At 36.0% G+C, this 22,059-nt stretch overlaps 1 protein-coding gene across 17 annotated transcripts in view; it reads left to right on the plus strand.

The window, feature by feature from the left end:
• The window catches only part of CADPS2 (calcium dependent secretion activator 2), a 555,001-nt gene that overhangs the window by 413,654 nt on the left and 119,288 nt on the right, over positions 1–22,059 (plus strand). For all 17 annotated transcript variants that reach the window (XM_040472104.1, XM_040472105.1, XM_040472110.1 and 14 more), the window contains 3 exons: positions 10,796–10,897; positions 18,022–18,085; positions 21,066–21,189. In XM_040472104.1, coding sequence (XP_040328038.1) covers positions 10,796–10,897; positions 18,022–18,085; positions 21,066–21,189 — 290 coding nt within the window. The remainder of the gene's footprint in view (positions 1–10,795; positions 10,898–18,021; positions 18,086–21,065; positions 21,190–22,059) is intronic.

Below are 22,059 nucleotides of genomic sequence, written 5' to 3' on the forward strand. Positions count from 1 at the left end.
CAAGCGTATGTTTTAGTGCAAAAACAGCCAAGAGTCATATGTAAATGAATGGGTGTGGTTTGTGTTCTAATAAAATTTTATTCATAAAAACAAGTGGTAGACTATACTTTGCCAACCCTTACTCTATCTCATTCTCTCTTTAGTGAGGATATCTACTTTTTAACCCACTCATTGAATTGTTAATTTCAATTTTTTTTTAGTTCTGGAAATTTCTATTTGGTTCTTTTTAAAATCCATTTGATTTTTGTTTTGTTTGTTTTTTTGTTGTTGTGTTTTGAGAGAGAGAGAGTGCGTGCATGCATGATCCAGGGAGGGAGAGAATCTTAATCAGGCTCCACTCTGCCCATGTGGGGCTTGATTGCACTACTGTGAAATCAAGACCTGAACTGCAATCGAGAGTCAGACGCTCAGCTGACTAAGCCACTCTGGCACCCCCATTTCATCATTTCTGAACCTCTCTCATTTGATTCTTGGTTTTTATCTCTCCCTCCTTTTCCCCTTAGACCTTTATAATTATTTTATATTCTGATCAATTTTAATAACTAAAATTTTCTAGGCGTTTATATCTTGTTTCTGCTGACATTTTTGCCATGGTCACTGTTTTCTTATTCAGCTAGCTTTTTTTTTTTTTTTTTTTTTTTTTTTTTTTAGTAAGCACATGTATTTGAAATTAATTTGTGAGAATTCTACAAGGCCTGGTTGAGAATGAGAATACTCTCTTTTAAAGAGGATGTGCTCTTGCTTTTACTTGGTGATTGAGGTGCTACTGGAGCTACTTTAGTTTCTCATCTTGGGGATTTCTTGATTGCACAGGTAGTACCCAGTTTAATGAGGTTGGGCATATGGTTCATATTGTCAGCAAAGACTCTTTCACTCAATCTTTAGATGTTGCGGAAACAGACAGGTTTCCTTGTTGCCTCCCCCTTACAAGAATGTGGATTCTTTCTGGCCCATCCTTTAACTGATAGTACAGCCCAGTTGTTTGTACTGGGCCCAGTTTTTGCAGGAATCTCCGGTTCAGTGGCCCCTGGGGTTGCGGACCCCATGGTGCATTCTCTTGAACATAGCTGTGAAGCCTCCTTAGTATCAGCATTTACCCCCCAAGGCAGCCCTGTTGTTCACATGCACCCCCACTTTGGTTTCAGTTTCTGGTTCCTTTTCATTTTCCTGGCTTTGGAGAATTTTTTTTAACTTTCTTCTAAGTACAGCACATTTAACTACTGTATGCTTGTTATGACTTTGGCAGTGTTTAGGTGTTTTTTAGGGAAAAGGGGCTTTTGGAGTATCAAGTCAACCCACTATACTAGAAGCAGAAGAGTCATATAAAATTTGCATTTTGGAAAAAAAAATTTGAACATCTTGACTATGGAGAACCTGTTGGAACGCTCTCCACAACCTCTGCTTCTAGTTCCACCTGATTAAATGCTGCTTATCTGTTACATCTCAGCTGAAAAATCATTCCAAACCTGACTCCTTCCCTGAAAATCCATACTACCTCAAAGCTTTGTACCTTTGCCCTTCTTTATTGCAATTGTACATTACTGTCTGGTTTTTCTTTTAATGCCTTTCCCTGCTATAAACTCTGTTGGGGCAGGAGACATTTCTGTTCTGGTTATATTTTCCCCAGCACCTAGGCAGGTACTCAATGAATATTTGTTGAGTCAGGAAATGAATGATAGTGGCCATCTGTTTACAAATTTTATAAGTGAAATGTTGGGGCACTTGGTAAGTAGAGTTCACAGTTAAATATTCTGAATGAACCAAATGCGATGATTTTTATGACCTGTGGAGAGATTCTGTGTAAAGCGGAAAGATTGTATCATTTTGCCACCCAGAAATTAATAGATTAAAACAATGAAATACTCTTTTTATGTATAAAATAGAAAATGATTATAACAAATGATAAAGACAACAGTTGATGAGATTGCAGGGAAATGAATCATTTCATGCACATGGGTCACGGAGCAAACATAAGTAAGTGCTTTCTTAAAAAGCAATTTGGTAGTATGTATCAAATTTCTGAAAACATCATTACATTGTCTTAGCTTGGGCCGCCATAAAAAAAAACTTCATCAGTTGGGTGGCTTAAACATTAGGAATTTATTTTTTCACAGTTTTGGAAATTGGAAGTCAGAGATCAAGGTGCCCAGCATGGTCAGGTTCTAGGGAAGGCTCTCTTCCTGACTTGCAAATGACTTCCTTCCCCCCATGTCCTCATATAACAGAGAATAAGAAATCCCACTCTTTCTCTTCTTAGAAGGCCACCCATCCTATCAGTTTAGTGTCCCACCCCTATGACTGACCTCTTTTAACCTGATTACCACCTAAAAGTGCCATCTATAAATACAGTAACATTGGGGGCTGGGACTTCAGCATATGGATTTTCATTCATGGTGGATTCAGTACAATCCATAGTACCACTTATCCAACAATGTACTTTCAAGAATTTACCCTAAAGAAGTAATAAGAGATGGATTAAAAATATTATAGTGTAAGATTGTGTATATGTAAGAATATAAGTGTGGGGCACCAGGATGGCTCAGTTTGTTAAGCATTTGAGTCTTGATGTAGGCTCAGGCCATGATCTCACAGTTCATGGGTTCAAACCCTGCCTCAGGCTTCACACTGACAGTATATGGAGCCTGCTTGGGATTCTCTATCTGCCCCTCCCCTGCGCATGCACACGTGCTTTTTCTCTCTTGCTGTCAAAATAAACTTAAAAAAAAAGTTTACTCTATATATGGTAGTATACATGGTAGGAAGAAATAGAGGAAAAAGTCTAAATTCTAATGGAATACTGGGTAAGTTATGGTACTTCCATAACATGAAATATCATACTTACATTAAAAAGCATAAATGGCGGGGCACCCAGGTGGCTCAGGCAGTTAAGCGTCCGACTCCTGATTTAGGCTCAGGTCGTGATCTCACAGTTGTGTGAGTTCAGGTCCACACTGGGCTCTGCACAGGCAGTGAGGAGCCTTCTTGGGATTCTCTCTTTCTCTCTCTGCCCCTTCCTCACTCATGCTGTCTCTGTCTCTCTCAAAATAAATAAATAAAACTAACAAAAATTTAAAGCATACATTAGGAGAAGAGGTTTATAGTTCATTATAAATAAATTCAAATTATAAATCAGACTTGCAGTGCATGTATAGATTTATAGAACAAAAACTGGAATTACATTTACAAAATGATTGGGACATTTAAAGAAATTTTAAATTTTGTCTTTGTGGTTTTCTGAATTCTTCTCCTTTAGTTAAAATGTTGTGGTTTTTTTTAAATAATATTAGGTATGGGTCAAAGATGACCCATCAATACTATACCAATGTTAATACTCTTTATTTTTATTTAAAAATCACCTTGATATTTTATTTCTATTAAATTCTATAGTTCTATGCAGTAATGATTTTAGTTTGGTTCCAGGAGAGCCCAGTTATCAAACACCTTGATAATGGTCTATGACCTGTTCATCACTAAACACAAAAAACTGAGTCACAAGATCACATATCTTCATAGAGTTGGATAACTGCTTTTTTGTGAATAAGTATCTTTTTTTTTTAATAACTCCCAAAGAAAACAGACCACAGTAGGAAATTCAAATAAGGAATGGATTAGGAGGGAGGAGTGTTTAAAAAGATAATAGGAGTTGTAAATTTCATTTGCAAAGTATTTTTTTTGCAATTCATGGAAAGTGCTGCTTCTGTCACAATGAACGTAGGGGTCGAATTAATTTCTTCTGGATGTTTAAAATAATCAGGGGAAATGACACTGATTTATGTGACCAATCTATGATCATCCAAATGAGATATCATTTTGTTTCAAACAATTAAGAAGTGTTCTAGTTAGGGAACAAAATTGAGAGATTGTTGTTTTCTGCCTCCTCTCCCGTCACTTCTCATTCTTGTGCTGGTCTTCCTCTCCTTTTTATTCTGTTCACAAATGGATATTGGTGGGAACTACACGAAGTGCAAAGTGACTTTGACCTGCTGTGCTGCAGGCCCAGTTGACAATTCCGACAGGCCACTCTCCAGATGTCTCTCCCCTTCTCACTTTGTCCAGAGGAAGCTAAGAGGTCCTACGTTCCTCATAAGACACAGCACGTGAAAAGAAGCCTCTAAGAAACTCAGACACACCATGAACTTTGCTATCTGCCCTGTCATTGCTTACAAAATCTCTTTTGCTGCAAGCCACCAAACTTCCAGGACAAACTTATTTGATGAACTGGGGCGGGGGCGGGGTGGGGGTGGGGAGGCGTTGGTGAAGGAAATCTGTATTTACCAGACTTTTCTTTACAATGGTAACTCCTGATATCTTTCTTCAACCCACAAGCTTCCTGAGCACTCTCTTCCAAGCAATATGCAGGCTTCTAGAGATTATAAAACCAAGGACACTTTTATCCCTTAACTATCTAGAGTCTGTCCGGCTGATAAAATGATTAAGAAAATAACCATAGAATGAATATGTTAACAATTTTCATTAAATAACCAAATATTCATCAGCACTAAATGAGTCTTTTGAAGTGGGAATTGTGGAGAGATCCCATGATCAAATAATTTTGAAAAGTGATGTGAAAGTTAAACAGATTTCTTTACTATGAGACTTCGCAAACGCCTTGACATGCCTTGGTTACATCATGGGCCTCCAGCAAGGTCTCATAAATTATATCGTTCAAAAAACCCTTGAGTGTTAGGACCATCGTTTTTTAAAACCTGTTAGGAGCCAGATGAAATAGATATTTAAATTAGTTTTCATCAGTCTTTATGGGCCTCTGAAAGTCTGTATTATACTGGGAAAAAAGGACCATAAAATGTGTGAAGTGTAAACTGTTCAAGGGAAATGAAGCTATGAGGTTAGATTATACTAAAATATTTAAGCAGATTGCCTCATTAATGTTTGCTCTTCTCCAATGACGGACTCTGCAACCCATTTTTCACACTTTCCCTTTTAGATCTTTCTTGAAATATAATTCTTACCTTCACAGAAACTAATTTCTTATCTGAACTACCCCAAAAGCCATCAGAGATGATAGAAGGTGGGTTATGATACTGTTTCTCTCTCTTGTTCTGAGTGGTCTTTCAAAAACATCCCTCTCAGGGGCGCCTGGGTGGCTCAGTCGGTTAAGCATCCAACTTTGGCTCCGGTCGTGATCTCACAGTTTGTGAGTTGGAGCCCTGCATTAGATTCTGTGCTGAGAGCTTAGAGCCTGGAGCCTGCTTGAAATTCTGTCTCCTCCTCTCTCGGCCCCTCCCCCACTCACACACTGGCTCCCTCTCTCCCCCTCTCTCTCTGAAATATAAACAAACATTAACTTTTTTTAATCTTTCTCAATTTAGAGCTTATTTTGTACTTGTCACCAAGAGTTGCTAGTAATGACAGGATGTCCAGCACATATAATGGATTCTATTTGTTTTAAAATGCCTAATCATCCAGATTGACGAATGGCACAAGTTACAAAATCCATTGTAAGATCTCTTAGTTCATGTAGGAATTTAATAAAATTAATTTGTATAAGGCCTTAATATGTATAGGAACTATTTTTGGATGAATCTGCTTTTCAGAAAAGGTAGTGTGTGTGTCTATACGTGTGAATATGCCTGCGTGTGATTCTTTCTCAGAGAACAGACTGTGACCCCGAGGCAAATGTAAGATGAGGCTCTTTAGCATCAGTCAGAGGATTCCATTGCATGAATTCTTTTTTTTTTTTTAAAGAGTCTATCAAGTACAATTAACATAGACCCAACTACATTTGGTGTTCATTTGTTTATTATGTAATGCCAGAAAGAAGTTCTATGTCATAACTTGTTTGGGTCTATAATTAAAAGAAATGCATCTACTATTACACTGTGTTTTATAATTTGTTAATATCTTAAACTTTCATGGAGCAGTTTTCTTAAAATCATGTGACTTCAGTAGCTGCAGGCCCCAAGAAAAAAAGGAAAGATTTAAATCTTGGTACCTGAGAAGGTCTTTTTGTGTCATTGGAACAGCTTTAATATTTAATTATCAGTCATAGAATTAAGCTCCAAGTAACATTTGAATCAGAAAATTGGCTTTTTATTGTAGAATTGTCAATAACCATATTTTAACGTCATCTGAAAAGATGTCAGTGTCAAAGAGGCATTATTTATTTTACTTTTATTATCTCGGGGGGAAAAATTCTGTTTTTGAGATTTAAAGCAAATGATTTCACTAATAATTAAATAACAGGTAAATACTAAAAATGTTCTGCTAAGTGTAAATATAGCTAACTTTTTTTAGAACTCTTTTACCCAGAATATTAGAGTTAATTCCTGTTCTGTTTGTTCGTCAAAAAATTTCCTGTTTTACCCACTGTGATAGGATTTAAAACATTGCAAATAATCTAATACTAATAAGCAATCATATTTTTGATATTACTAATTCATGAATTTTTATCATCTGTACTTGGTATTTTTATATTCTATGTATCACTTATTCATGTCTTTAGCACTTCTGTATTGAACATCAGTCTGCCAGTTCTGGGTACCAGGGTTGCAGCACAAAGGAGGCAGTTAATAAAAACAAGTCTGTCATGTGTGGGGTGATGGCGGTATGCACAGTGAGCAGCAGTAAAGCATATTAAAGGAGAAGAGACCTGTGGGAAGGGGAGATTACATCTTTACCTCAGGTGTTTAGAGATAACCTCACTGATTCTGAGTCCTTTAGGTTGAGATGAGAAGGGAGTGAGCAAGCCATGTGTGACTAGGAAAGTGGGAGCAGCATATGCAAAGGCCCTGAGGCATGTGTTCTGTGTTTGAGGGCTAGCTAGGAGACCATCATGGGGTGGGGGGTCTGCTGTGAGGGGTAGAGAAGATCAGAGTGTTAAGTGTGGGGGGAGGGGGTCCTAACAGGTCTTGCGGAGCATTATAAAGGTTTGGGCTTTTGCAATGAGTTGTTCGCATGACAAAGTATGACTCATACTTGCAAAAGGCTCACCCTAGTGTGTTGCCAAGACTCTGACATAGAAAAGACTAGAAAAGGGAGACCAACGAGGCTGCAGCCATACCAGGATATGTTTTGAAGGTATAACTGACAGAAACTAATTTATAAGCTAAGTTTGTAAAGCTATTATTTTAAATTTCTATTACCTTGGGTCTACTAGATGAATGTTCATAATATATAACTGTTTTAAGTTTCTCTTAAAGCTGCTTTCTACAAGTACAAATTTCAGAACTGACTTTGTTGAGATTTTTTTAATAGAATTACTGATTCAGTGGCAGGTATTTTGTTTTTGTTTTTGTTTTGTTTTTTTTAATATAATTTATTTTGAGAGAGAGCACACATGAGCAGGGGAGGGGCAGAGAGAGAGAGAGAATCCCAAGTGCAGGGGGCCCCACCCGGGCCTTGATTTCACAAACTGATGAACTGTGAGATCATGCCCTGAGCCAAAATGCAGTCAGATGCTTAACTGACTGAGCGACCCAGGTGCCCTATAGGTATTTTAAATTTTATCAATTTTTAAGCTTGCTGCCATATGTGAGTAATATAGAAAATGTCTGATGTAAGTAAGTATGTTTGAAATATTCCACATTGCTTCTCAGATACAGTTTCCATTTTTTAACACAGATTTTTTTCCTCTTTATTATTTTCTGTGAAAATATCGGGGAAAGAGAATAAGACGTGGGCACTAAGAGCCCTGGATTTGGAATGCAAGAGACCTAGGTTCAAGTCCAGGCCTCTGCACTTATAATCGGTATGACTTTGGGAAAGTCACCTCACCCCCATGACCCTCAGCAGCCTCCTCTCTTGGAGGCTGCAGAATGGATTGCTGTGAGCCTCTTATGTTATGCATATAAAACAGCTAGCATAGTACCAGGGGCACGTTAAGAATTTTGTTTCTGGTAATTGCTATATTTGTTTTGATAACAACCATGACAAGGAAGATCTGATGACACAGAGATATTTGTGTTTATTACGAAGAATAATTTTAGAAGGAGCTGTTACCTGTAGGCATGACTGCAGCTAAGTTATTTGTTACCATCACTTAGGTATAGATGCCCATTCCATATACCTAATATTCAGTACGTAGTCTCGTATATGCACTAAAGGCATGTAAATAAGGACAAGTCCAAAATACTAACTCCTGTGTTTAACTGGTCAGATTTATACCTAATGAAATAATCTCACTAAAATGGCAGCCCTTCGCTGTGTATAACAGTCTTTATTTTAGTGAAAGTTCACACAAGTGATGTTCCCCTGACTTACCTTTCTTGCTTGTCATCACCTAAACCCCTGGCTCCGTTGTGTCAGGTAGGTGAGGTGCCCAAGTGAAGTTTGATATGGCAGGACGAGTTGCTGTATCCTTGTGAATCACAATCTCCTTTGACAGTTGAAGCAAGGTTGACTCTAACATAACTGTGTGGAGTCTGCCAGAGAACAAAGCCAAAGAACCATATCAGTCATCAGAAAACTAAAGATAAGTTCCTTGCCCTTTTTCATCAAAGTATGCATAGGTGAAATACCCACCCACAACGTGGTATGAGTTTTTGTGCTGTGTAATAACATAATGTGGCTATAGTTTTCATCTGAATGCTCAAATTCCCAGGTTAATGATTGATATAGAACTCTCCACTTGAACTTTTGTGATCATTATTGTACTTATTTTTAAGTCTGGGTTGTGTTATCGTCTTCTCAGTGGGCATTTATTCTGAAGTACTATGTGAAAAATCCATTTTATTACCAATGATTATAATATTACAAATTTGTTTTTAATTTTTTTTATGTTTTTATTTGTTTTTGAGAAGAGAGAGACAGAGCATGAGCGGGGGAGGGGAGAGAGAAAGAGGGAGACACAGAATCTGAAGCAGGCTCCAGGCTCTGAGCTGTCAGCACAGAGCCCGACACGGGGCTCAAACTCACAAGCTGTGAGATCATGACCTGAGCTGAAGTTGGATGCTTAACCAACAGAGCCACCCAGGTGCCCCTATAATATTACAAATTATTATAAAACATTGGGTTAGCTCAAAGTTCATTGTTTTGTAATTTCTAGCTCAGACTTTCTTTTCTCCTTCCTAAAAATATTTGAAAACATATTTGAATATTTTTCTGGAGTTCACATTCTGATGCAATGTATTATTCTATGAAATTAAATAATTGATGTTTCCCTATTTAAGGATGAAGTATAATTATAAGAATTTCACAGCATAAATTCTAGCAGCAGTGAGTTTCTGAAATAACAAATTATTTACTCTATAGTGGAAAAGAAATTTTTAGACTTAAGAGATGCCTTGATATCAATAAAAGGTCTTTGTCATAATGATTCAGGTATAACTTTAAAATTAATTGCTTTTATCCTAATTGACTAGTTGCAAGCATCAAAGATACACACACACACACACACACACATATATACATATACATATATGTAAAACAAGAGTGGGAGAACCAAATAAAAACCTTATGGGAAAGTTATATGAAGCATTTCCATAATCATTTCTACCCATTTTATACATAAACATTAAAAATTAGTTAAAATTATAAATATATGTCTTTGGTAACTAAAATATAATCTTTAGAAAAATAAGCTAATTGAGGAAGAAATGATTAGTGTTAATTATCAAATCCAAAAGATTCATTTTGTTGAAATATACACTTTTTGAATGAGATCAATACATCTTTCTCTTTGCATTAACTAAGTTAAAATTCGTATGTTCAAAATTTTTGATGATTGTTGCACAAGCAGACTTAAACTTATATAGTATAAATTCTAAATCCATTATTCATTAGAAATATCTTATACTTTTAATCCTGATCTTAGTAAAAGAAGATGTCTGTTTAGTCTTCATAAAATACTTCTAAAAATTTTAATGAGATCTTGCCTTGATTCCATAGGGATATTTGGCTAAGCACAAAAATCGTGAAACACAGATGGTCTGTCTTCTCTATATGTTTTTATTCAAGTATTTATTTTTATTTTTAAATAAGTTAAAATTTGTGTGCTGACACACTTAAATAAACAAAAATATGGTACGATAAACCACTACATCTATTCAGAATTTCTGTGTTTTTTCAATTAAAATTAAATCTCCAGTTTCACATTAGCTTAATTTTTATTTGGAAGAAGAGCAGTTATTTTAGTTTGTGTTCAGTATGCTTTTATAATATTTCTATCCAGGGGATATTTATTCAATTTGTCAAATATCTGATGCCACTATAAAACACTTTTCACTGTCATCTCAAGGACTAATCATTGTTTTCTGTAGACCTGGAAAATATTTATTGTACTCCTTTACCTTGAAGGCTGTCTAAAACAGAATAGTTTGATTGCATTCATTCCAGGTTAAAATCTGAAACAAATGACTACAAATACCTCCTTTAAATAAATTTCCATTATAGATGCAAGTAATATGTATACTGTGAACCAGTATACATTTTTCTTAACTATTCTTCAGAGAAATATAAAGATTACACACACACACACACACACACACACACACACACACACACACACATAAGGGCAATGGGTGGCTCAGGTGGATAAGCATCCAACTCTTGGTTTCACCTCAGCTCATGATCTCAGGGTTCATGAGACTGAGCCCTGTGTTGGGCTCTGCACTGATGGCATGGAGCCTACGTTGTATTCTCTCTCCCTCTCTCTGTGCCCCTCCCACACTTGCACTTTCTCTTCTCTCAAAATATATGTGTATAAATAAAGATATATATATATATATATATATATGTGTGTGTGTGTGTGTGTATGTATGTATATATATATAAAGATATAAAATACATGATAATAACCATTCTATCAATATAAATGACTGATTTTGATTTTTTCCAGGCCTGATGGAATTGGAACAGTTTCAATGGAAGAAAAAGAGAGATTTGAGGAGATAAAAGAAAGACTCTCTTCCCTTTTAGAAAATCAGATAAGCCATTTCAGGTATATATATTCCATTCATTAATATTAAGTATTTGCTTTCTTCATTCAACACTCCAATCCCCCACAGCTGTTTATCATGTCTTTCTGCTGCTACTCAAGAACTACCAGTAGCTTCTTTTCCAATGCCTGCAAGGTAAGATCCACGTTCCTCAGTCTGTGGTCTGTTTCTAAGCCCACCACCATTCAGTTTCCACCATTCACTAAGGTAGACCCCTTCGCCCTTCAGTGTCCAGTGTGGAACGTATTTCTCACGTGTGCATTTCTCATTCTTGAGTAGCCTCTTTCCCCAGCTCTGGTGACTAGTCCCTTCTCTCAGAATCACCAAGCAAGGAACCTCTTATGTCCTGTCTTCACAGTGCAGCCTTTCTCAGTCATTCCAGCAAAGACTGAAAAACCTGAAGTCTTTCAGCATATATCATCTGTACTTTTCACTAGTCGTTTATCACATAGTTATAACACCCATTTTTTAAGCCATTAGTTATCCTTTTATTTATATTTTCTGAGAACAAGGGTCCCACTGCCTGGCACAGTTTCTTGCTCAAAAAAAATAACCATTTAAACTAAGAAACATTTGCATAGTGAAAGGTCAAAAATCTTAATATTTTTCCCCCTGATTATAGTTAGCTGAACAGAACCTCATGGTTAAAAACAGAAATTTGCCAATATGTTCCCTTTTTTTTTCAATCATTTTTACCAGGTGCTATTGTATGTTGTGTCTTACAACATACTTGTCTTGTTGCAGAGATCAGACTTGAAATTATTTCATCATTACTGAAAACTTGGGTTAATATACTTCTGTAATAGTTCAAGAAAGCTGTTACTTAACCATTACCTTCTAGGCATATTATAAGTCTTCCCCTGTGAGTCTGACTAGCTCAAGAGAAAAGACCTAAAGCCATGGACAATAAAGACTCCCACTGGAACAGCCCAGCCAGATTCTTCTTTAGCAAAGACCATAGCCTACACATACCCACCTTAAGTGCATATAGCTTCCATTCAGGTTTTTACTGCCACACTTTTGAAAATGATCAGACAACCAAGGTCATCAGACATTTGAGGAAAGTATTTAATATGGAAAATAGAGTCTAAAATAAGTAAATATGAAAATAGCAATTGGGAAAACATGGGGAAAGTAAAATTAATGTGGGGACTAAGGCAATGAAAATCTGTTATTGATGTCCTTGGAGAGGTTTAAGAAGATAGGGCAACTATAAAACAAAAGCAGGATGTTGTTAAAAAGAAAAAAAAAATGAATAAACCTCAAGGAACAAATACGAACACATACACGCTATTAAAAATTAAGTTAATGAAACCTTCTAGAAAGTAATAGGAGACAGGTAGGAAAATGGAAATACAAAGATAAGAAAAATTAAGGATTTGCTCAGGAGTTTCATCACCATAAGTAATAGGAATTCTGGAAACATAAGGCTGAAAGTAGGAAATTGTCAATACATTCATTCAAAAACATTTTACAGAAGTAAAAGACATAAGTGTTCACAGTGAAAGAGCTCATTGAGTACCCAGCACAATGGATTAGAATAGACACTCATCAGGGACATTTTCATGAACTTCCAGCATCTTGGGGATAAAAGAGAAGATCCTGAAATACAAAGAATCCAGAATCAGAATTACTTCTCAACATTGATTCGTTCTGTAAACATACATTGAGTACATATTGTGTGTCAGGCAGAGAACAAAGTTAAAGTTCCTTTTCTTCAACTTTCATTCTGATGGGAGGAGCAATACAGATATTCAGAAAACAATGCATCACTGTCTTCAAATTTCTGAGGAAAGATTATTTTCAACCTAGAATTCTATACCAGTAACAGTCTTAAGGGTAGTAGTAGAAAAATATTTTCAGACATTAGGACCTTAAAAGATATGCTTCTTGAGGTGACTGACTGCTAAAGCCAGTAGAGCATGTAGCTCTTGATCTCAGGGGTTATGAGTTCAAGCTCCATGTTGGGCATGGAGCCCACTTAAAAAAAAAAAAAAAAAAAAAAAAAGATATGCTTCCCATAATCCCTTTCTGGAGAGTACAAATTCCAGACAAAGGAAAAAACAAGGAGGGATAATTAAGATCCCTGAAACTGAAAATTGGCATTACAGAGGAAGGGAATCTTCATGGTGATTGTTAATAGAAACCCCAAGTGATGGCTGAGCTTTGAAAGCAGCCAGTTCTGATAAGAGCAGGTCAGAAAAATTCTTCAAGTAAATTAAATTGACAAAATACTAAGATGTTTTAATATGTTGACAGAGAATTTACCCATTTGGAAGTGAGTTTGGAGTTATATTAATTAGATTATATTAGTTATATTGGAATTTGGAATTACATTAGATAAGGTCTATAAAAAGAGGAAATTAGGGGCGCCTGTGTAACTCAATCAGGTGAGCATCTGACTCTTGTTCTCTGTTCATGTCATGATCTCACAGTTGTGAGATTGAGCCCCACACTGGACTCTGCTGTCAGCGCAGAGATTCTTGTGATTCTTCCTCTCCCTTTCCTTCTGACCCTCCCCTGTGCACACATGCACTCTTGTGCATGTGCTCTCTTTCAAAATAAACAAAAAAATATTAAAAAAAATAAAAATAAAGACAGGTATTAAATATAAACAAAATGATGGCACATAAGAAATCACAGTACTGTGTCTCAGTTATCTAGGATATTACATAATATAAATACTCTATTTAACCCCCAAATGGTATAACTGTGTTAGAAAGATAGGAAGGACAGGAATTACATTTACAGTTGGGTAAAGTAGTAAAAAAAAAAAAAAAAATGTCTAAGGTGGGATGATATTTATCCTGTCATCTGAAACAAAAAAAAATTTAAAGACTAAAATATGTGCATAAATGCTTTTCAACACATTAAATATAAGACCGTGAATAAAAGTGATTCTTGAGAGATGAGAAACAAATGAATAAGCCCTTTCATTGCCTCTGCTTAGCATGAGGACAGTGTTTCCAGGCCATGGCCCAGGGAGGAGAATCTCAGTGGACCCTGACTTGAGACAGAGGTGGGAGTCCAGGAAGGACAAGACAGCCAGAATTCTCAGATCAGAGTTCTAAAGAAAGAGAGAAGAGACCTACAGGTATTTGCTGAGGGTCCCCTTAGAGTCTTCAACTAACTATTGATCTGAGCAAGTATGTAAGGAAACTATTTAAAGTCAGGCAAATAATCCTTTCTCTCTGTGGTAGAATTACAGAGGATAATCCCTAAAGCTAACACAGCTAAGAGGAGTACCAGTTTCTACCACCCAGATTGGAAAGCTTCTAAGTCATGAGTATCAGAATACTGAGACGGCTTTGCCTCAGTAATGGAAAAAAAATTAGCCCTGTTTTTATCTCTCCTGATGAGAATTAAAATCAAAATTCAAATAAATCAAACTGTTTTTAAGTAATTTCATTGAATTCCAGAACAAAGTTCAAGAATAGAGGAATACAAAAATATTGAGCCACCAATAATGTAAAACAACACTGTCTAGCGTCCAGTCAAAAATTTCTAGGCATATGAAAAAAAATAGTAAAGTATAACCAATGAAGAGAGCAAAAACAGCCAAAAGTAGAAATAACACAAGATAGAATTAGTAAACCATACTATTAAGAGAATTATTACCAAATGTCTTATGTTCAACCTGTTAAGGGCTTTAATGGAAAACCTACAGCTTCATACTTAATATGAAGACTGAATGTGAAAGATTAAAAGTTTTTCACCTAAGATCAAAAGGCAAGGATGTTTGCTCAGAAATCAGTATTCAAGGTAGTGTGGTATGGACAGTTCAGAAATAGACTCATACACATATGGTCAATGGATTTTCAAAAAAATATATAAAGATAATTTACAAAGTATGCTTTTTTCAGCAAATATTAACCTGGACCCATACCTCATACATGACTGAAAAGTTAACCTAAAATGGATAGATCTAGAAAACAGAAAATGCCTCTGTCCTTAGACTAAGCATAGATTCTTAAACACCAAAATCACGATTCATAAATGGAAAAATTTTACCTTAAACTTCAACAACATTAAAAACTTTTGATCTTCCAAAGACATTGAGAGAATAAGAGATACATTCCAGAATGGGAAAACCTGTTTGCACACTATGTATCCCACAAAAGACTTTTATCCACAATATATAAATAACTCTTAAAACTTAGTAGGAAATGAAACAACTCAATAAAAAATGATGATATTTCACCAAAGACATATGGTGAAAAGGCATATGAAAAGATGCTCAACATCATTACTCTTCAGGGAAATACAAACTAAAATACAATGAGGTACGACTATGTCATTAGCATAGCTAAAATTTAAAAATTACTCCCCAAGGTGTTGGCATGGTTGTGAAACTGGACCTAGCCTATGTCCTAGGCCATTCCACTTGTAGATACTCCCCCGAGAGAAATGAAAGCATATGTCCACACAGAGACTTTTATGTGAGTGTTCAAACCTTAACATACCAGCATTATTCCTAATAAACACAATATGAAAATAAGCCAGATGGCCATCAGCGAGGAATGAACAATGTATTGCAATACTTCTGAGCAGTAAAAAGGAATGAACCGTTGATAGCATAAAAATATATTGAGAGAAATTACATGCAAAGAAGTACATGCTATGATTTCTCTTACATAAAATTATAGAAAATACAAATTATTCCAAATGACAAAGTAAATCAGTGGTTGCCTGGGCCCAGTGGGTGGGGAAGGAACATTTGAGGGTCATGAATATATATATTAAGTTGAATGTAGTGATGGTTTCACAGGTGTTTACATATGTCAAAACTTATCAAATTATATATTTTAAATATGTGCAGTTCATTATATATCCTTTATGCCTCTAAATCTATTAAAAACTAAGTACTTCCATAGTGGAAAGTTAGTAGAATCATATTTAAAACTGAAAAATCAAGAATTAGAAATATTAGCATGTAGGTTAGGAATATAACTTTTAAATACGAAAAGAAGTAGCTAAAAGTTAAAAACTTTTTGTTTCTGAAGAAATTTACTTGGGGAGTGGGGTGGAAATGACATAAAGAAATTTTTTTCATAAAAAGTCTTTAAAAGAAGTTTCCTTTCAGACTATGTGCGTATATAACTCTAACAAAAAGAAATCCTGTATTTTAAAATGGATAAGGAAAGGAAACAATTTGTGGGACATGTCTATGCAGGTTCATTTATCTGTGTAATTAATTTACTATGTTAGGAATCAGGGTGATTTTAATTTATTCAGATTAGATATTAAACTTTGTTGAATTTTATTTGATAATTGAGTATTTTCCCCTTTGCTTTGCTATTAGAGAGCTATCAAAGTGGTAAAAACCCAAAATATTTATCCTGAAAGGCAGAACAAAACTATTCCTTTCTTTTAAAACTCATTTTGTAAAGATTAATTAAGCTTCTGTGTAGTTATTTTCTGTACTTTATTGATTCAGGATTACTTGTACTCTGTAAATGTGCTGAATTATTTACACATCATGGGCAGCTAATGCTAATTCAGAACATACCCAGTGGGACCTCAGAGCCCTGAAATGCTAAATGTAATCTGGGGATCAGTAACATTCCATTCATAAAATGTGTCACCCACAGGTTAATGGAAATAAACAATAGGAAAGACAATGGGTGGATTATGCAAATACACTGAAAAGATTTAAGCAGGGGGAGGGGACTATAAGAACCCAATTTGTGTTTTATTTAAACATGGATTAAGGTTTATGGTACACAAAATGATGAAAGCTACTTTGCTAATTTGCTAATGCTCTAAAAGGCAACACTGCCCAGGAAACAAAACTATCAAAAATAAATTGGTGGTGGTTTTTGTGCACGGGAGCAGAGGGAGGAGTGAGAGAATGCATCGAGGCAAGCGTAAGTGAAGGAAATTTTTGACAGTAAATGAAATGATAAACACTGTTGTGAAGAAAAATTTGAGTGACTGGATTTATGACATTTTTTTGCATTTATCTGAAACTAATAAAAGTTTCATAAAACTAAAACCCAGCCCTAATATAAATTTAACAACTGCTTTGTGAGAAATCAGTCTTTAATCACTCTTTAATCACTCTTCAAAATTCACTCCTGTAAAATAATTTGAATTTAAAATATACGTGCTTTTAAGGAAACCTGTTCAAATTGCCTTGTGAAAACAGTAATTTCTTAGTGAGTTACATCTTAGAAGATGTGTTAACCAAGTCCCTGAAAAATGGCAAAGGACATGGAAATATACAAACTTCAAGTTACTAGTGTCAAGATTTCTAATACAGATCCAAGTGGCAGCCTGTGGACAGCTCAGCTGCCTGGAGCACTTGATCTTGGGGGGGGGGCAGTGGTTGGGGGGGGATGAGGTGCTTTACTGAACTGATTCAACAAAGCGAGGAGCTCCAGCAGGATGAAGTGGCCCTGACATTTTCTGCTCTTTAAGTGGAAAGTGACCTGAAGAGGGACTCCCGTGTAAAGAGCCATAAATCTGTTACCACCATGTGTCAACAAACTTCCAAGGAGCCCACTCACTCCCCCAGCTTCTGACCCTGATTTCAGAATGCTAATGTAACCTGTCCTCCAGTTGTGGGGGTGAATTAGGAATACACAGGACTGGAAAGACTGAGGATGACCCACTCTGCTGGCAAACTGCAGAGCCCCCCAAGGTTTATGTGTTTTGTGTGGGGAGGTGCCACCGGCACAGAAGACAAAAAGGGAGAGCTGAAAGCCATTTTTTGTACTAGAAGTTATGACTGGTGGGGAAGGGGGGTGGTATTTCCATCTCAAGCCACACAGGTACAGGAGGAGATGGGCGAAGTCATTTTGTTGATGATAGGGCTTGATAACAACAAACCTTAAGAAATGTTTAGGGAATATGTTTTAATTATCTCTTTGATAGGACCTTTCTGAACACGTATCGTCAAAACTGTAGAACCTTTTCATCACAGTTGACAGCCTTACTGTTTAAAGAAATTTACAGCATGAACTAGGTAAACTTCTGCTGTTAAAATTTTTCCCAAATGGGCTGATGCTATTTTAACCAACCTTTCACTGTTCTTTAATAATGCCAAGTAATAGAAGAGGGAATTATTTAGCAGTCTTGGATATTAAATGTGTGACTTTTTTTGTTCCTCCTTTTGTTTTTAAAGATACTGTTTTCCCTTTGGACGACCTGAGGGTGCTCTAAAAGCTACGCTTTCGTTACTCGAAAGGGTATGTTTGAACACTACTTTGTAAACACTATTTGCACTCTTAGTGGCTGTGTATTTTAGTTACTAACCCAGGCAGATAAGCCCATTCCTCGCAAGTGTGTTCCCTGAGGCTGTTGGTCACATTTCATCACTTTGTCATCTGCTCTTACTACAACTCCTCCTATTGACTATTTCTTCCTGTCCGAAACCTTTCTGAAGCCCACCCCGGCCATCCTGTGCCGAGTTGATGGCATCTTGGTAGTATCCATTTTCCCCACCTCTTTCTTTCCCTCATGAGATTTTCTAGTCAAGTATAATTATGTTTTTCAGACTTGATTGTTGTCTTTTATTACCACCCTCCACCCCGACTTATTTGAACTTCTGTCATGTTTGTCACACCTATAAGAGTTTATCACTTAATATTTACAAACATATCATGCCTTTCATTCTAAATCTCAGAATTCACTTCAACTTATGTTACTTTAAATGAATACACAAATGGAAGAAATTCATTTTCCCTCAACTAAATAGCAAACAAGGCTTTCATATCCACGCTAAAATAACTTACTAATGAAAATACATTCTTCACTCCTGTTTTTGTGGCAGACTAAATTTGAAAGGGAAGAATCATTTTGATATATTTATAAAACTATATGCTGGGTGGATCCTAACAGTTAAGCAGTGTGGGCAATTCCTTTTCCTTATCGGTATTAGAAACAATTTCTAAGGATCATTTATAGCTCATGATTTGAATGTTCTGGTCCTGATTTATTGACTTCAAACACTTGGTCTTGCCCACTTTCCTGCCAAATGAATTCTAGGTTGTTTATTAGCACTTCTATTAAAAGCAAAAAGGGATTTCACGGATTTAAGCACTTGGAAGATGAGGGCTAGAACTGATGAATGTAATGAGATCTTTGGATTATACATTGGTTTCCGCTGTATATCCCTGTCTTATTGTTCCCTGTGCATCATGTGATAGAAATATTATTATAGTAGTGGCCTGTTTTATTTGAACTTTTATAATAAAGCTGCATGTAACCTAGGCTTTTCAAAGTATTCATTTCATCCAGTTCATTAAGGTATCATAGAAAAGATAAAATCTTTACAGAGAGCTTTACTTTTGGAATGGCATCCCATCCTGGGGACCTAATACAACCTGTCTGTGTTCCGGTTTCCACGGTGGAGCCTCCATCCTCCCCCCATCATGGAAGAGTTAGTAATAGCAGAGATGCTCTCACGCCCTGACAGGCGGCGGGATGAACAGTGACCTTTTTCCCAGTTATAGTCGCTAATCATGTCTCTTGCTGAACTGAGACAGAAATGGGTGGGCGCCTTCTTCATTTTCACGTCTCTGTATTTATTGACATCTTAGAAAAAATAAATCTCCATGTGAATTCTTCATACTTATTATGCCTTGGAAGAAATGGAGAAGATACAGGAGACAAGCTGGGTCTCTCTTTCGCACTTGCGCCCTAACATTGCCCTTTGCCAGGAAAGAGGATACAGTTCCTTCCATTCCAAATTAAATACCCAGCTCCTGGATACTATGAACTATAACCCAATTTCATTCCTGGACTCGTCTCTGTAACAGACCATATACATTCTAATTTCAGCAGCTCTATTATTTAAAAGTGTACCACCAGGGGAAGGCCTGATAGTAAAGTTCATCATTCTGCGTGTGGGACAAAATTAATATTAAATTTAAATCTTACTAATAATCACATTAAAAATAATAGTACACGTTAAAGCTTTTTTTTGTTTTTGTTTTTGTTTTTTACTATGAGCCGAAGGGTTTTTCTGCCTATAAAGACTCTGATGTGTAGTTCTAATTAAAGTTCCAGATACGTGTAAAATATGTTAAAAAATGTTAATATGAAACTATGAAGAATAATTGAATTTGATGGGAAGGACGTTTTTCAGTGATAAAGTTTGCTGTTTTGAAAAGGAAACCTTGCCTGACAAAATTAAAATATGTTATGAAAGACCACCAGTGCTTAAGTGGTTGAATAAATTTGAGATTATAAAATCCTTCGTGCCGAGGCTGATCAAAAGAGAATGAAGTAATAAAGCATGGATGTTTTCATGCTCTTTTGATGATTCTTTAAGGTGAAAGACTAATAGAATAGTAAGAATACTTACTGTTCTTGTCTTCTTTATACTCACGTTTTGCCATATATTTTATAATTTGAATATAAGCAAAACCAGAAAAGCTGCATTAAACGTATGGAAAAATAGATCTGGACTAATGGTATAATCAAAACTGACTGTAAGCAATTTTATCACTGAAAAAGTTTTAAGGAAAATTATCAATGAGTCATTATAAAAGTGCTTAAATACATAATATCTTGAATTCTGGATATGATTGCATTTTTGCCTTGCCAATAATAATACTTATAAAGGAAAAAAAATCTAAAAATACAGTTAAGAACTCAACAGAAAATAATCTGTTCTTTTTAATTTCAGAAAGTTTCTGTGTGTTTTAACACAGAAATGCCATTCATTTCACTAAAACAAAAGATTTTTTTCCCTCTCAGCAGATCACAGGAATTAGTTTGTGAGAATTAGAGATCTTGATTTTTATAGAGCTCAAAAACAGTGCTTGTTATTAATGGAACTTTGTTACTGTTTTCATATATATCGCTCAAAAGATTTAAAGCATTTAAATTAGGGATGTGCAAGAGAAACTTTATTGCTTGTCCCAAGGACTATAATCCTGATCTGAAACAGCTGCTCTAACGGTGTCCTGGGCCCCTGGAGGAAAAGTGACAGTCCTCACACTGAATGGTGGTTTGGCCTAGGGGAGGTTTTGATGTGCATAAATGAGGCTTAGACAGGAGGAGCCAAGATTGGAGGATTATGTTCCCAGTTGTGATGTGCCGACTCATTACTTTCCCTCAATGTTACCTAGGACCCCTTCCTGGTAATAGATATAGGACAATTTGTATAATTTGATTTTAGTATCTGTTTTATGCAATCTCTCCCTGTCTTCCTCTCTTTAGGTCTTAATGAAAGATATTGCCACTCCCATACCAGCAGAAGAGGTGAAAAAAGTGGTCAGAAAATGTCTCGAGAAAGCTGCCTTGATCAATTACACCAGACTCACAGAATATGCCAAAATAGAAGGTCAGTGCAGTGAGCAATTGCCGAAGTGGCAGTGAGAGCCAACAATGCCTATTAACTGAATTTTCTGTGAGAAGTTCTTTCCTTTCCTGAACAAACCTGTACCGTGGCAAAGGGAAATGTCTCATTAAAATCTCAGCTGGTGAACTGAAGAGCTTTTTCCTATTCATTGCTTTAATATGCCTCCTGGGACTCTGCTTGAATGAAAGACCCAGGATTCGTGCTTAAGTGGTCCTTTGTTCTTATTTTGAGTTTTCAGGGAACCAAAAGGTGTTTCCATGGGTTGTATTTTTTGACATTACCGTAAGTATGTCTAACATTTCAACTGTAGGTAGTGTCTTCTTTCCTGATCAGTAACAGTGTAGCATTACATAATTTTGTTTTCTGTTCAGCAGTGTTGCTCAGAGAAGGAGGAAACTTGTTGATTATGATGAGGGCCAAAACGAACCGACAGAATTCCCTGCAACTTCTCACTGCTTGCAATATAGTAACACATTTGAATGATTACATCTCTTGAGAGGCCCGCACTTTTTTTTCCCTCTTCCTTCAGATTCCGCTCATTAAGATTACTGAGGTTTAAGACGCTTAGAAATAACTAAATTGAAATTTGTGGCAAAGACGCAAAAATGGGCTTTATTGGACAATCCTTTGATATGATTAAAAATGATAGAAAGGGCCTCAAAGTTTTTGCTCCAATTATTCATAAAACTGGCTTGTGTCGTCCATGTAGCATTCACTTAGGAAAAGTTTGCAAAGTTAAATGCGTATATCTAAAAATAAAGGCAAATCCTCTGTTAGAAAAATTTTAGTAACTTTTAATATAAAATTGTACTGGATTATAAATTTGTTAATTATTGATGTGAAGATAGTTTT

Source organism: Herpailurus yagouaroundi, unplaced genomic scaffold, assembly GCF_014898765.1.
Source record: "Herpailurus yagouaroundi ecotype Mexico unplaced genomic scaffold, PumYag 100, whole genome shotgun sequence".
NCBI lineage: Eukaryota > Metazoa > Chordata > Mammalia > Carnivora > Felidae > Herpailurus > Herpailurus yagouaroundi.